The following is a 16,594-nucleotide window of genomic DNA, read 5'->3' as shown; positions in this document are numbered from 1 at the left end:
CATAGTCTATTTTTGTGCCAAATTTGGTTCAAATCCATTAAGCAGTTTATGAGTTTCATCATCATCATCCTCAGTATGTTGACTGCTGAACACGGGCCTCCCCTAAAGATCTCCAGATTGACCTATTCGAAGCGGCAGCACCCAGCGACCTCTTGCGATTTATATCATTTTTGGGTTTACTTTTAACAAACCATCGGCCTGTGTATATTCAAACAGGCCGGCATAGTTGTATCGACTGGCGAGAGATAAACTATCAGTGGCGAAGAGTGAAGTTTTCCAAAAAGTAACCCTAAACAACATATCGCATACTAATACATGTGGTCTGTAAATCGATCTTATGATAATTTACATAAATTACGAAAGGGATACCGACAGGAATCGGGTCATATAGACCTTCACCACTTATAAACATTTCTCATCAGTCAACTGGCTCCCAATCAAACTATCAGGTGCAGGGGGGTCAATACTTGTGACTGGCGAGGAATAAACATCTCTCGGTAGTCGAAATTCTATCTGAACTCTACTCTACTTACTATTAAATGCAGTGGGGTGACTGCCGTGCCGTAAAGGACGTCCAAAACCTCTTCAAAAACTTAGAGGCAGTGTTGCCAGAAGGTTACATTTCTTACATTTTTCGTTACTTTTGACCCCCTCGCGTAACATGTAAGTAATTTTTACATTTAAGGCAATTTTCGTAACTTTTGAGAACAACAAGATTTATAATACTAAATTTTTATTGTAAACAGTTTACCAACGCATTTCAATTCAAGGCATCCAATTTGAACGCATTTAAAACTGGTGGGTCTAAAAAGTAATTCACTCCATATCACACTCAGAGATTGCTCACCATGCCAAATGAAACGTATCTTGGATATATTAAAACTTGATTTTGCTTGAGTATGCGCGCGCACGTTTTCTACTTCGCAGGTTCCCGCGGTTCGCGGTTTCGTATCTACAGAAATGCTTGCCCAAAAACACGTAAATTAAATAAAAACAATAATGTAACTTTTGCAGCAAAAATGTAACATTTCAGGAAACAAAACGTAACTTACGACTCAAGGGCCCTGGCAACACTGCTTAGAGGTTAGTGTCAGCCTATCACTTAAAATGTATAAGAAGTTTATACATATCGTTTTTTTTTAATGTTTTGAATGACGAGACGAGCTTGCCGTTCGCCTAATGGTAAGCGATACGACCGCCCATAAACAGTAGAAACAGCATCCAACACTTTGAATTACAAAATATTGTTTGGTATTCCACAGTACTTACACAAGGTAACTACAAGACTTCAGTAATGATAAAGAAATAAATACAAAAGATAAAATAAAATAATTTTACATAACAAATCCCATCTGAAGAAAGGATTTTCTCAAACAAATTCTCCACAATAAAATGTAAATTTAAGATATTGTTTGAGTTGAAACTTCTTTATTACGAAGATATTCAAGTTTCGTAGTTGAAAACTTCTTACAAATGTAATAGCTCACTTGTATCATAAATGGTTAAAGTTTCTTTAGGTTTTTAAGAATTACAAAAGTATATTATTGTAAAATATATTTTTGGACCGTCAGCATAAAAATCATGATGTAAAGCAAAGAGTAAAATTTGAAAAAAAGGACTCTCTCGTATTGTTTTTTTTGTTACACTTTGCAGTCTGAAGACAAACCTACGAATGTGATTTTCTACTTCAAAGTTACATCTATTGCATTAGAAAATAGACCTTAAGATTCAGAAATAACATAGCATTCTAATAGTGAAAGTAATAAAATCGGTACCTCAGCTTCAGATATAACACCTATTATCATAAATTATTTGGAAATTTTACCTCTTAAATTACAGTAAATTAAGATAGCACAGAAATTTAAATAAAATTACAAGAATTTGAATTAATTAAAAAGAAAACAAAGCAAAATACACATTATAAAATATAGTGTCGTACAAACGACCAATTGAAGACCTTCTTATTATTGTTTTTTAATCTCGTAATGACTACGGTATATACAAAAAAGATATTTCCTTTTTCTTTGCTACTCTCTACTCTTTCTGAACTCTTGTCTTGGTCGTTCTTTCATTTAAAATCTCCAATTTTCATCGACGCGTCAGGTAGTACCAACATGCGGCAAGTTTTCATCCATTTTTTTTTTTAGGGAAAAGCGTGTTTTGCTTCCGCCACTGGAGGGATGAGTGGCACGGTTATGTTGATTTCACCGGTCATACGACCCAATATAGACGTTCACTTCTTTAATTCTTATTTCTTGATTATTTATTATATTAGCCGTTTTTTCATTTAAAATCTTTCATTTTCATCGCCTCTTCTGATGGTGGTACCCAAATCTAGCCAGGCAGTGGTTAGCGGCAACCAGTTTGAAACTGGTGCCACCAGTCAGTACCTGACAAGACGCGGGCACATCTTCAGAACTGGACATCGTCAAATACGAAAAAAATCCCTTTAAATATCTTCAAAACTACGATGTCTCAATTCTCGTCTCTTCAGTATGATCAGTCGCTTCTATTATTAATGGTTGTTATACATTATTGTTGCATAAGTAATTAATTCATGTAAATACTTTCTTCAGCACCTCTTGCACTAAGTATACGTTTGAAACGTTATTGACATCTGGAAGGACATTTCTTTTAAACGACGAGATAGTTTGCCGTTCGCCTGATGGTAAACAATACGACCGCCCATAAACAGTAGAAACACAATCCAACACTTTGAATTACAAAGAATTGTTTGGTATTCTATTGCGCTCGCCATCCTGAGACATGAGATTTTAAATCTTATTAAGTCCAGTAGTTACAGTGACTACAATGTTTTATCAAAATAACCGCGTCTAACTGCCTCATTTATCATTGAAACAAATAATCAGATCTCTGTTATTTTTCAAATTGCAATATTTTAAAATAATTTACAAATCGGTTATTAAAGCGTTGTTAGCGCGTCCGTAAATTCAATGGTTCTTAAAAGCTTTGTTATAACAACTGTATCACTGGCGTGGATGTTATCAAAACATTTGAATTAAAGTGCTTTATATTAAGTGCCTCGCTTGCTCGCCGTGTGTGGTCTAATGTGTGAAAGATAGAGGCTATATAACAAGAATAAACTTGAATACGTTTATCTAATTATAAAGTTATTTTCTACTTTGATATTAACATTCTGTGAGGGATATCTAATTTTGTTGCAAAGGATTAGATTATAAAAATCACCGAGTTCTGAGGGAACAAAACCAAAAAACGAATTGATGACCTCATTCTTTTTTAAAGTCGTTTAAAAATGAAGCCAATCGTCTGTAGTACCAACTCTTGTTGGAATTAACTATAATCTCGGCTTTATGGGTGAAGAAGTTATATTTAGAAGCAGTTAATTGTATTCTTTATTATTGTTTTAATAACTTATAGTTAACACTACGAAATTCTTGAGAACCAAGTGGTATCGAGCGAGTGTTCGGTTGCAGTGGCGGTTGTCGTATTTATAAGGTTTTCGCACAGATTACTTACCACTCTTTTGCAATTACCTATACTACTCTAATAAATATAATTACAATTTTATTTTTTTTGATAAAAAAACACTAGACATCCTTATAAATCCCGGGACAAAAATATATGACAACTGTGCAAAATCAATTTGTTTTACAACTTTAGGGATTTTTTATTACAGACTAATTATAAATAAAAAACGTTCATAATTAAGTATGTTGATAACAAGTAACAAGTTTGTTGATAACAAGCTACCTACCACATAATTATATCTATAAATTGGGGTGCACTTATAGTGTTTTTGTTTACCCTTTTGGGATGCAGTCGCGTGTTTATATATTTTAAAAATCCATATATTATTTTTTGAAATATACACCACATAATTTATGTTGGTATACTTTTTTTCTAGCAACGTAAGTTGAAAGGAAAACAAACTAACGTGTTTATTTATTATTCATTCATTGCAATTTGCCCTTAATCTCATCGAGTTCACGGGAAACGAAAGTAAAATTGGTATCATCCACTTTTCGCTTTGATCTTTCCGAGCACAGATGTGAACACAAAATAAATGATAACATAATTGTGTTACACGGTTTCATTGGATACAAATTTCCATAATACATTACCAAATTTATAATAACAAACGTGTCCATTTTCGTGCGAATATTAGAAAATGGACTTAATAAATCTATTCCTCGTTTGTTGTAAGAGAATAGTCAGTATTCTCAATTCTAAGCCTTCCACTAACATAGCTTCTTAGAAACCCGGATTAACCCTAACAAAGGCCTTTCATGACGGCAACTACTTTCTTATAACATGACTAACTATAATTAAACAACTAAAGCAACTGTAATACGTTGCTATTATTAAACAGTTTTATTAAAAGCTTAGAGAATAATGTAAAGTTGTGGCGTAACGCGACAATTTAACCTAATTTCTGAAAATATCCAACAAGCTATTCCAATTTTACCATCCATTTTAGTGACATCTAGTGGCTCGTGTGTGAACTACTATGTTATGACGTAATGACAACTTACCACGCAATATTAGCAGCCATTATACATACATCCGCTCTCCACTTATAGTCTAAACACCCATTCATAACAAATTTACGACGTGTGGACGCGAAAATAGCCCAAAAATATCTAATAAACATTGCGGACTTTGTATGTAAAGGTCATATTTGCTTCAAGTTTATGATTACATTGTCGTAGGACGAGTTCTATTAAATCTTAAAACAATAGCATTACTCCACTTGTATTTATATTTAGTTCTAAATGTTGATACTAGAATAGAGGACGAAAATAACTAAATGTTACATTCAAGCTTTCTTAATGCAGTCGTAGTTTAATTTACAACAGTACTTATCTTTTGTATAGGTGTAGTTTTCTTTTTAAACGTCATTTAAAGAACTCTTCGCAATTCTTTAGATTAGGATTTTATTTAGGGTTTTATAAGTTCAATAATTAATGGCTACAACAGCGTGTTCCAATTGAGTGACTCCAAATTTGAAAGGGTCATTGTCTTCTAAATGTGACATAAAATAAAGGGTCAATATATTATGAAAGCGATCGTTCTATATCTGTAATTATTCATGTGTGCAGTGAGGTCATAGCAATCTATATTTTTATAGTGTAAAGGAGAGCGACATTCCTCCTTATATTTCAAATGTGAATGAAAATATTTTGATGTCGGGATATGTTGAATAAAGGCATAACTTAACTAAAGAATACATTACTTTTATTCCGGAATGATAACAGTAAGCCACTATGCCTCAAAAACTTTTTACACAACTCAAATTTCATTCAACAAAATAAATCTCCCTACTTTGAGTATTATTGGACTTCTTCATTTAATTATAATACCGAGCTCTCATTCGGCCCAGGCGCTCATTCTGAAGATTGTATTCATTAAAAATTTATTGTCATAGAGTCGTTTAAAGCAATTCTTCCTTCAGCTTGCATCTGGCTTTATGTTTTGGTTAATCATGTTTCTGTTGTTATTAGGCCCATTACGGCTGTCTGTTTTGTAGCACGACAGGTGACCAACGTACTAAGACCCCGGGTTACCTGTTGGTTACTGAATAACTAATGACTGAATTGATTCGTATCTAAATGGTTAATTGTTTCCTAGGTTTGTCTTCGGTCGGTGAATTTAATTTACTAGTAAAGGAGAGGATGTCGTTGCCGTGGTTTAATTTACTGCGTAGTTTTTTTTTCTATGCTTCTGATTGAATGTAAGTCTCATATGTCCAGACCACAGATCGTTGACACTGTTGTTGACTCAGGTTGTTGAGCGGTAGAAATAGGTAGTTAATACAATGTTATCTAGACATCAAACCATCTCTTGTCATTCCACAGTCAATCTCTAAAGTTTGATTTGTCGTGGGGTAGGCTACCTACTGAGAATCTAATTTACTTAACTTAGTCAACATAATATAATATTATAAATGGAATATTAACAGTAATTCTCTGCTAATAGAAATAAAAATATCTATAAATGAGATCGTATAAAATTGCATTTCAATATAATTTAGCTTAGTTTAATTACAAAGAATCAAAGGAAGATGAAATGCTCCGAACTGACAAAGCAATCAGCATTATAAATGAAACTTGAACGGCGAGCTAAGAGTCTTGTCTTTGAGAAGCACTTACAAACGTATCGAGTGTTCATACCTCCGAAACAATAAATCGATGTCTTTTGAATAGAGACGGAATTGGACCCAAAAACGAATTCAATTGAAATGTTGCTATCAAATCGATCAATTAAGTGTGGCGAAGTGGTAATCGTCTTTTATTGCGTCTTATTAGTTATGCTATTAAAGACGAGAATTCCTCATCAAGAAATTGCACTGTTATATGCGAAATGTAAGCAGCAGTTGGCTAGGTGTATTGGCTTTGAGTGATCACGAACCTACGAATACACTGTTTGTAGACGCGATGGAAATCTTTAGAAATATGGAAGAGTCAGGCTAAATAACAATTTGAGGACTAGAGAAAGTACTTATATATGACGAAAGTGTAGTTGATGACAACTTTTCTGGCTGTATGTAAGTCTCTCATACGTAAGAGTCCGCCTTGGTAGATACCACCGTAATGTCTATTTCTGCCGCCAAGCAGCAGTGTGTAGTCACTGTTGTGTACTAGATTAAAGGACATTGTAGCCAGTGTAACTACTGGACATAACAAGACTTAACATCTCATGTCTCAGGATGGTGAGCACAGTAGAATACCGAACAATTCTTTGTAATTCAAGGTGATGGATGGTGTTTCTACTATTTACGGGCGGTCGTATCGCTTCAGGCGAACGGCAAGCTCGTCTCATCGATTGTTATCGAAACAGATTTAATCGAACCGTGCTCTTAAATATCGTAATAACTATTAGCACATTTTAACATTGGAACATATTGTATTTAGTATTAAGTGATTAACAATTTCAAACTCTACCTACGAAAAAACATGAATCAATATTATGAAATTGCCAAACACGTTCGCAAATGAATCAACAATGATTGCTGGAACAACTGTTGACGCATTGAGTTTGCAGTGAAGTAACTAGATTTGGACATTACAATGGGACACATTGTTTAAACGCGGACATTCGCACAATGCAGTTAATCCAATCCTGTCCCGCAGGACAGCTGGTTGTCTGACCAGTTATCCTGGTTACATTGAATGGCTGAATGTTTGCCGAAGGTGTATTTCTGGTAGAGTTAAGTTAGGAGTAAAATTTTATGGAATACAAAGTAACTGTATATATGTTCTGCAAGTTTAGTGTACAATAAGATCCAGCAGATGTCAGGAAAGTAAAGAATTTACTATTATTACTCGACATTGGGAAAATCACCAAAGCCATAATATTAAAGAAGAAAATAAAAAAAATACAATATCAAATATGTTTTATCATGTTATGTTTTCAATTAGAGGCATGGCTCTGGCCTTTAAACTTTAATAAAGATTTCGTATGTGGAAAAGAAATGGCGAACTAGGCTGTATAGCTGAGAGCCTTTGCTTTCTCTTTTAAGAAACAAGGAGAAAATTAAACCAAAAACACTGCAACTTCTGGCTTACAGAACTTGTAGTGGTGGATGTGAGTCTCTCTTTTACCATCGGGAGCAATAGTGTCATTAATTTATTGTATAAAAGAACACTAAGTCAATCCTAAAGTAGCTGTTACGTGCTTACTAAGCAATAACCCTGCCAATAAGGTCATAGGCCGTCTAGCCTTCCAGGAGCCTTCATGAATGATTGCCAAATTTTGATATGGAACACCAAAAATTACTTAGCCTGATTTAACTCCTCTATTTGATACGCTGCCAACGTAGATTTTGGCACCAGACTTGAATAAAGAATGTCGCAACTCAGAAATGTTAGTGGCGATCGAAATGCTTTACGAGTTCCTTCGTACTTTGTTGCTTACAATGTTGCGGTCTTTAATCTTTCCATAACAAATCATAGCAACATTTAAGAACGTCTAATGGCTATGAAATATAATTTATTTGAGCCTGTAAAATCTTATACATTATTAAGATTCCGTCAATATTAACATTACCAGTTCGGAAAGCAGTTACCACCAGAGAAGAACGGGCAAGAAACTCTGGTGTTGCTCATTTCAAAATCAGTAAGGTATAAACTACAGTACATGACACAGAGAAAAAAATACAATCAGTTTTTTATTTTTGTTTAGTTCATTCATATTATGCTCGCTAAAAAAGTAATAAATTAATTTTATTATCCATACGATGCGCTATTTAGAAAATGGCCCAATTATTATGTTGTAGAATTTAGTCTTATTGAAAAATCATATAGCGTAAGATATTGAATTGCCATTTGCCATCTAGTAATGTACCAACTATTGATGGGTACATTGTATGCCTCTTCATCTTCTGAATGACTCCTGTAGGTCATTGCTCTGGGATCCAGGGATTATTATCCAGTCTGGAGTTTATTACACAAGTACATCTTTCTTCATATCTCGTGACGCGTGCGGTCGGATTAAGTTACGCTCAAACCACGATGAGGGTTATTGGGAATATATTATGTTTAACGTGTTAATGAAGGAGTAGTGTTTAAAGCTTTGTGTATAAGGTTTAAAATAGAACAATATGTATTGTTTATTTTCGTTTTTTATATCGAAGTCGGTGAAAATTGGTTTTCATTCAAAATGCAATTAATGACAATGTGTTTAACCAATTTATTATATAATAATAATATAATATCAACCCTATATTATATACTGTCCCAATGCTGAGCACGGGCCTCCTCTACTACTGAGAGGGATTAGGCCTTAGTCCACCACGCTAGCCTAGTGCGGATTAGTAGACTTCACACGCCCTCAAAAATTCCTATAGAGAACGTCTTAGGTATGCAGGTTTCCTCACGATGTTTTCCTCCTCCGTTAAAGAAAGCGATAATTCACAAAGAATACACACATAATTCTAGTAAAATCAGAGGTGTGTGCCCGTGGGATTTAAACCTGCAGACGTTCGCCGCGCAATCCGTTCCACACCCAACTAGGCTATCACCCACCAATTTTTTATTATATTTTCATCAAACTAGTTAAAGTTGTTTTCTTATGACCATTAGGTCAGCGACAAATCAAAATCTTCACATTGTTTGTTATTTATTTAATGGTTTCTTCGCTTCACATTTTACATGAATTGTAGGAAACATAACTTCATAATATTATTCCTGTATAAATCATTCCAGTTGAGCTGCTAGAAATGTCTTAAGTTTATTAACATTTCACATACGTTTAATATATCGCATTAACATTCAGTAAGATAAACTACTTACGATGCAGTTGCTGGAATTATCTTTGCCAAAGCAGCATTCCTACAATGTTTGGTGTTGGGATTGTTTACACGTATCATTCGCTATAAATCCTTGGGGAAACAGATGTGAATAATGAATTAAGACTCTATACACAAGATAGCGATTTTATTGATATCAGGAAATTATTTGCAAATCTACTTTTTACATGTGAAATGTATATTAGGCAAGTAATGATTGTTCGGTACATTTTAGACTATTTGGTGAAAGACATATCGAGGAAGATTTTTGGGTTTTAATTTCACTTAAAATATGAAACGCAACGGTAATGTTATTCAAAATCGTTCTCTTGAAGATAGTATGCAATAAAACGCAAAATTTATTACGCGACTCTCCTAGTTTGTATTACAAAATCTAGATTTTATATCTAAAATTATCAAGTATGACTACAAATTAACAAGGATGAGGTAAAGAAATCGATATCTTCTATGATGAATTGGTGCCAAATTTCTATCAGCAATTAATTATGTGTACTTTAACGTAGTCAACTTTTTAAATAATGTAGTTTAGATTATGGTATTCAATGGCTTGATGTCTGTCTCTGGGAAATAACAAAAAAAAATTGAATAATCAGCAGGAGGCTTACACCCTCGCAAAGGAGAGGTTCTTACATGTTAACACGAATGATTACTGAAATGTAACTTTTAATGAAAACACAGAAATAAAATTACCAAAAGAAATATTTTATCAAATTCTTAATTAAGTCTTAATTATTCAATTGTATCATGTCAATCTAAAAGGTTACATTCACGAATAATAAATGGCTTTTATCTTTATTTATTTGAATGTCTGTCACTAAATATAACTACATTAAATAGCGATGCCTTTTGGAAAGATTTTCATAATTTCCTAACCTTTTTTATAGCTATGTTTTTTATAGCTACGCGTTTTAAATTCTTGATTAAAGCTCAGCTTAGGAACAACTCTTATATAGTCAGACAGTAAGCAATTCTCAGAGCGGACTATTTAATCGATGCGGGATTACAGGAGTGTGGTAGAGGATTTGTGGCTCTATAGTAGGTGCCTACGTTGAATTATTTATCATCTGTAGTGTACTGCGCGATGCGAGCGTTTTCTGAATACGCCATGCTTAATGGAAACGGAGTATTATTGTCATATAAGTAATATTTTTGAGTATATGTCAAAATAAATGTACTTTTCGGATTAGTTTTTAAGAAATATTGTTTTTTTCGTTTGCGATTATACTTTCGTTTTGTTATATAGCATATAGAAATAGATTTTGCTCGTGGCTCTCTGGTTTCGTGAATAAGTTATTCGGGGATAAAAGATCTACTTTATATTTTACTGGTATACAATTGAGCATATATTGAAAGCTAGATATACATTTACTTTTTGAAATGGATACTCTTTAAACTTCTTAGTAATCATTAAGTACTATCCCTCTCGCACTCAGCAACACATTTGACGTTTACGTCACAATGGCTAATGGCCACCATTATTTCTCTTCTTTGACAATAAGTGAGGATGCTTACGAAAAGAATATATTTTCTTCATATATTTTATTTTGTAGACATTTCATGAACTCTTTATAGTTTAGATTTAAGGTTTCATTTTTTGATATTAATAAAAAAATATTGTACTGTGAACACGCAATCCCTACATTTTTCAACGTATTTATCATTGAAAATAATCTTCAAAGTTTTAAACTACCATGGTACAATGAAAAGCGATAGTGTCAATGAATTATTATCCAGGAAAATCGGCTTATCGACTTTCTATGAGCCCTCACACCTTAATCCTTAAACCTACTTCGCAGTTCTTCTTTAAGCAATATACTTTTACATAATAATATCAACCCTATATAATATACTGTCCCACTGTTGGGCACGGGCCTCTTCTACTACTGACAGGGATTAGGCCTTAGTCCACCACGCTGGCCTAGTGCGGATTGGTAGACTTCACACACCCTCGAAAATTCCTAGAGAGAATTTCTAAGGTATGCAGGTTGCCTCACGATGTTTGCCTTCACCGTTTTAATACTTTTACATACTTTAGTGAAATATTTCTCAGAAAAGATGTTGTAATCCAAAATATTGTCATAGCTATTACTATTAACCTGCCAGAATGTTCTTTTCATTCAGTTCTATGTTTCCATAGGTAGATATTAGCTTATAAATGACCCTAAGCTAAGATAGTCCTCTTTTTTCTGATTAGAGGAGTTTGAACCGTTATCTACTACGCATGTCCATTCTGGATTAAAACTTAAAGGTTTGGTACAGTCTCGTCTATAAAGTAAGAAAAATATGAAACACACACACACTCACGCCTTTTTAATCCCCGAAGGGGTAGGCAGGGGCGCATCCGGTGGACCCGCTTTCCGCGATACGTATTTCGCCCCATGATGTAGTAACGGGCGAGTCTAACGCTTTAACGAAGAAGCACTTACAAATAAATTTAACTTTACCAATGATGGCTGAAAATACTCCCACAATAATAATACACTAAGGGCCGGTACAGATATGGCGGAGCCCAGCCCAGAGAATATTTTACTTTGAAACTGTTACCGATATTATCTCCATTATAATAATGATTGAATTCAATTAACACAATAATAAATCGCATTATATTTTGTTAATTGATTTTGAATATTATTTTAATAAAGATAATGTCGATAATAGTTTAACAGTAAAAAATTCTGAGTTGCGCTCTGCCAAATATGCGCCAGTACTAAATTTACAGAGTTCATAAAACATGTCGGGAAAAGTGTTCTTCAAATAATTAATATTGTACTAGTCCTTTATAGCCCGTAAATTTTAAATGAGTGTTAATCTGACTTCCAAGTTATGTACCGTTTATTGCATATTAACGTTTGTACTTAGTTATATGAAATGCATATAATGATGGATTCATTGAATGTGACTTTTGCTGTTATTGAACAATGTTGTATGATAATTGGTTATTAACGGAATAGGTTTTCAGATCAAAGGATCTCGGATAGGATCTTTAGCGGCGAGTTCATAAAATTGTTAATTTTAATTCGTTTTAAAATCAGTAATAAATTATAATCAGTACTAAAAAAAATGGTCGCCTTTGTGTTACTGTCTATTTCGACGGCCAAATTAGGTTCTAGATTACAATATTATAGAAATTATTTCTTCAGTTGTAGGTTCCAGGGTCCTAATTTTAACACTATTGACGATTATTATGAAAACGTATATCGCACTCTAAAATAATGACCCATTCCAAAATTGCCAATTTGTAGGAATCGTCAAACAACCAATTTCTGCTTGCGACCTTTTAGTTTCTTTTTACCTTTTTTTTCATGCTATAGGATTTATTTTTTACCTATCTTTAATAAGTTCAATTTTATAGCAACTTCAAAAAAAAAGTAGAATACAAAAATAAGTATTCCGACGACTGCCACAAATTAACAATTATGAAATAGGTCATTATTTTTTTAAGAGTGCGATGTATAGTAACGTCTGGAAATAGTAATTCACTGTGGTATGAAAAATGTCTGCTCAAGTCGTGAAAGCCTCTTCATATTGGAAGAGTCAAGTGAACTCCTCGATACTGCATACATTATGTAGATTTGCGGATAATTTATACAGAAATGTAATAAAATGTCTATGGTTATTGATATTAGTATAATTAATTCCTCATAATGAGGCATTTGTTCCAGGTGTGAGGGAGTTAAGATAGCTAATGAGGTTTTATTATAGCTATGAATTGTGATTTGTATGATTTGTTTCTAGAAAAATATTTCAGTTAATATTGATTTATTTAATGATTTCTTATATTTCCGCGAGTATTAGACATTGAAATAAAAATATCTTAAACTATCTATTATCGTATTAAAATGTCGGTAGATATTGTAACTTTGACTTTTCGGATTACCAACACCTCAGTCTGCCCCGTGACCACGAATGCTGCAATCTTCGAAACATCGGGAGAGAATTATAATATAAAAACCACGATATAATCCGCAAAATAGTTTCATTTAATTGACTTATTATTAAATATGGATAGTTTCACGGGTTTACGATCGCTATTACGGATATAACTTATGGTATGGAATCTCACCAGACGATGATCGTGTGCGAAGCAAGGGATGGATATGACAGACTGTCTAAAGGCTTATGGCCTGATCCATAGAATGTTTCGGGGCAGAGGAAATGTTAACTGGTCATCGACGACGTCGCCGAATGCCATGTGCGTAGGAAATAGTTTAATATATTTTTTTACTACGCAAGTAGAGGGAATGACAAGTAGCTTCTGGAAAACTATACGGAGACCAAAACTATATCTTGCCGTATGTTGATAGATAGTTATTGATGTGTTTAGATATAAATTTAAATGGCCAAATAATGGTCAGCATCGTATATAATGGTCAACTATGTCTGCGACCGATCCTCAATTAATCACTTCTTAAATTATTAAATATTAGTTTATTTGTTCCATTTTTTTATTTGCCTGACATGCTAATGTGGTCTTTCTAGTCATGAGTTTTAATGATGAAATGTGAATGCAGGCATTGCACCTCTTTCGAACATTTCGGGGGTGCATGACGTCACGACTCCTTAAGTAAGAGACAATGCTCGCGTTACGAAATCGAGTGCTTCTTATATTAATCCTATGCAGTTTTCCTGTAAATTATTGAAGATTGTGAACTTTTAATTTATTGGAAATAATTAATAAAGATCAATAATTTTCTTCATAGATTTAATAGAAACGAATTACTATTTCGAAAAAAAATAAGAATTTTATTTCAGCAATTATGTAAAGTTATATACGGATCCTACGAAATTGAAATCGCAAATATGTTGAGTTAAAAAAAAGCTGCAAAATGTTTGCAGACAAAGGTGTTCGATCAAAGTATATCTAATATCTAACTCATATACCGCGAATACTCAAATCCGCGTTCTAAAACGAATGACCCTCGAAAATAAGAGAGCATTACTCTCAGAGGGAGATGTATGTGGGCTGCTCGGCCGGCTCCATTGACCAATCACATCAATGAATACAGGAGTCTTCCAAGCATGCGTGTGACGTAACCAACGCGCGCCGTGCCGCCGTGGGGAGAGGCGGCTCTCGTGAATCATCGCTGTTTGTTGATCCCACTGACGCGAGGACAATGGATCTTGGACTTCGCATGTCGGTAACTTACATACATACGCCGAGTAAAGTACGCAACACAACTAATATAACATTTGCTGAGGAAGTAGGAAAGGCATACGTAAAAGTGGATAGTAGAGAACGAAGCCTTAAAGTTAGTGAAGACGCTACAAAATACAGCGCTACAATCAGATTTGTTTAACATAGAGTAACATTTTTTGTTCAAGTAATTGAAAGAGGGTGGCGGGGGAGGCGGGGCGTACTAGTGTAGTAAGATAGTAAGCGTGCTACTGACCTGGTTCTCTTGGTTGAGCAGTTTGAGCTGGTCATTAATGAGGCTGTACTTGGCGCTCTCCTCCTTACGCAGCGCGCGCTCCTTCTTCAGCTCGGGGCTCCAGAAGGTTTTTATGCTATGCATGCTGGAGCCCAGCTTCTGGTTGGTCAATTCGAGCTCTTTCTTAAGGTTTCCCAACTCGCGCTGCAGATCGGAATTCTGAGATTGCAGCTCTCCAAGGAAGAGGGGGGGCGGCTCGCGGCGGTAGTAATCATCTTCGGGCGGCGGCGGCGGCGCGTACGAGCGGTCGTAGTCGCGCTCGAGCGACTGGTAGCGGAGCGGGCGCGGACGCGCGCGGTGGTGAGCGCCGGCCGACGCGGAGCGGCCGCGCTCGTCGGGCGCCGGCGAGGGCTCGTCATCGCGCGTGAGGTAGGGGCTGCGGCGTGAGGGGCTGCGGTCCACCTGCGGCAGGCGGCCTCGCGCGCCGCCGGCCCATTCGCCGCGCCGCCACTCCTCCCGGCACGCCGGCCGCTCCTCCTCCGCGGCGTACTCGCGGAGATACAGCTTGACTCGTTTCCCGCCTCACTGGCTACGCATTGTGCACTGGTCTGCGCGACGGCTCCGCGACCACTGAGCGTTCCGCCCGACACATCGATCGCTCCTGGACGAGCGCATGCGCGCGCCGCGACCAACTCAGCCGCTCCAGCGCTACCGATTGATTCCCGCTGCCGCCGCGCCGCGCCGCCGCCGCCACGCCGATGTCGCCGACATCTGGGATCACCCTCGGTTATCATTCAATTAATCGAGATCTATTTTTGACGTTGCACTATTGCATTTTTAGTAAGTATATTTTTAGATATCCATGTCTTTGAAATAACATAAATAACATAGATGAAATCAGATTTACGTGCGTTTACATTTTACTCTATGCTTCTGTTATGTAGTGAATAGGTACATAACGGAATACATGTCTCCATATTATCTACTAAGGAGGTTACTTCCTACAATAACTTCTTGCTATTTTTTTATGATAACTTAGAAATAATTTGTGAAATGAAAAATTTGAAAGCATTTGTCATGTCCATTTATTATACCAATCTATTCGCACTCGCCAAATAAATCCTGTAAAAACAAATAACCAAAGACTTCCGATTCAAATCATTATCATAACACCATTAATTATAGCATACATAAAGTCTATTTATAGGCGAGTATTTTCAACCAGCCATTAAGGCTGAAGTTTTTCAGAATTCCAGCGCTTAATAAAACCGCTGGAGACTCATCCCGTGACCCAGTTACGTGTGTCGTCCTTGTCGCACACATTAGAGGAGCTCGCTATTATCTCTAACTATAAGGTCGGCTTATGTCGGTCAGACGCTGCCAGCGATCGGGAAGAGCGTAGGGATGCGCCCCGGCCTACTCGATTTGCAAATACAACCATTCAACGATTGGATATCGATTTTGGGGTGTGGGTTAATATTTTTGTCTTGTTGCATGTGCGTTTAGTGAGGTTTTGCACTAAACGGATATATCTTAAACAATGTTACTTTACCATTACTCTATGTTAATGATACTAAGAATCTTATCACCAATATTATTTTCAGGTACAACACTTATTAGTATCCTAGTTGTAGTAGTAGAATATTTGGATATCGACTGCCGTACAAAAGGTGTAAGACCCGCCATAGAGATCGACGTCGATGCATTTCGGGATCAATGTATATATGCGGCTTTAAACAGTCATAATTGTGTCTGGCGACGAATCATCTCTCATCAGACACTATCAGGACCCAACTCTACTCACAACCCTGTGCAGTGGGTAGGTTTCCGTGCCCATACAAACTATATCGATAATGCTCTCATCTCTAAGAGGACGATGAATGGAAAGCGGCAAATCGCTAACAGTGTGCAATGTAAAAAATGACACGATATTCCG

The 16,594-nt window shown here is 35.8% G+C and overlaps 1 protein-coding gene across 5 annotated transcripts in view; it reads right to left on the bottom strand.

Moving 5' to 3' along the window:
* LOC115455939 (plectin) overlaps positions 1-15,239 on the bottom strand; it is a 59,427-nt gene extending 44,188 nt beyond the window's left edge. For 3 of the 5 annotated variants that reach the window (XM_030184759.2, XM_030184760.2, XM_030184762.2), the window contains exon 1: positions 14,680-15,239. In XM_030184759.2, coding sequence (XP_030040619.2) covers positions 14,680-14,802 — 123 coding nt within the window. In that variant the 5' untranslated portion in view covers positions 14,803-15,239. The remainder of the gene's footprint in view (positions 1-14,679) is intronic. The other 2 variants (XM_030184758.2, XM_030184761.2) reach the window with 1 other exon arrangement.
* Positions 15,240-16,594: the final 1,355 nt, after the last annotated feature.

The sequence above is a fragment of the Manduca sexta genome, chromosome 5, assembly GCF_014839805.1.
Source record: "Manduca sexta isolate Smith_Timp_Sample1 chromosome 5, JHU_Msex_v1.0, whole genome shotgun sequence".
NCBI lineage: Eukaryota > Metazoa > Arthropoda > Insecta > Lepidoptera > Sphingidae > Manduca > Manduca sexta.
Note: the sequence above shows the minus strand (reverse complement) of the source record. Positions and strands in the feature narration are given on the sequence as shown.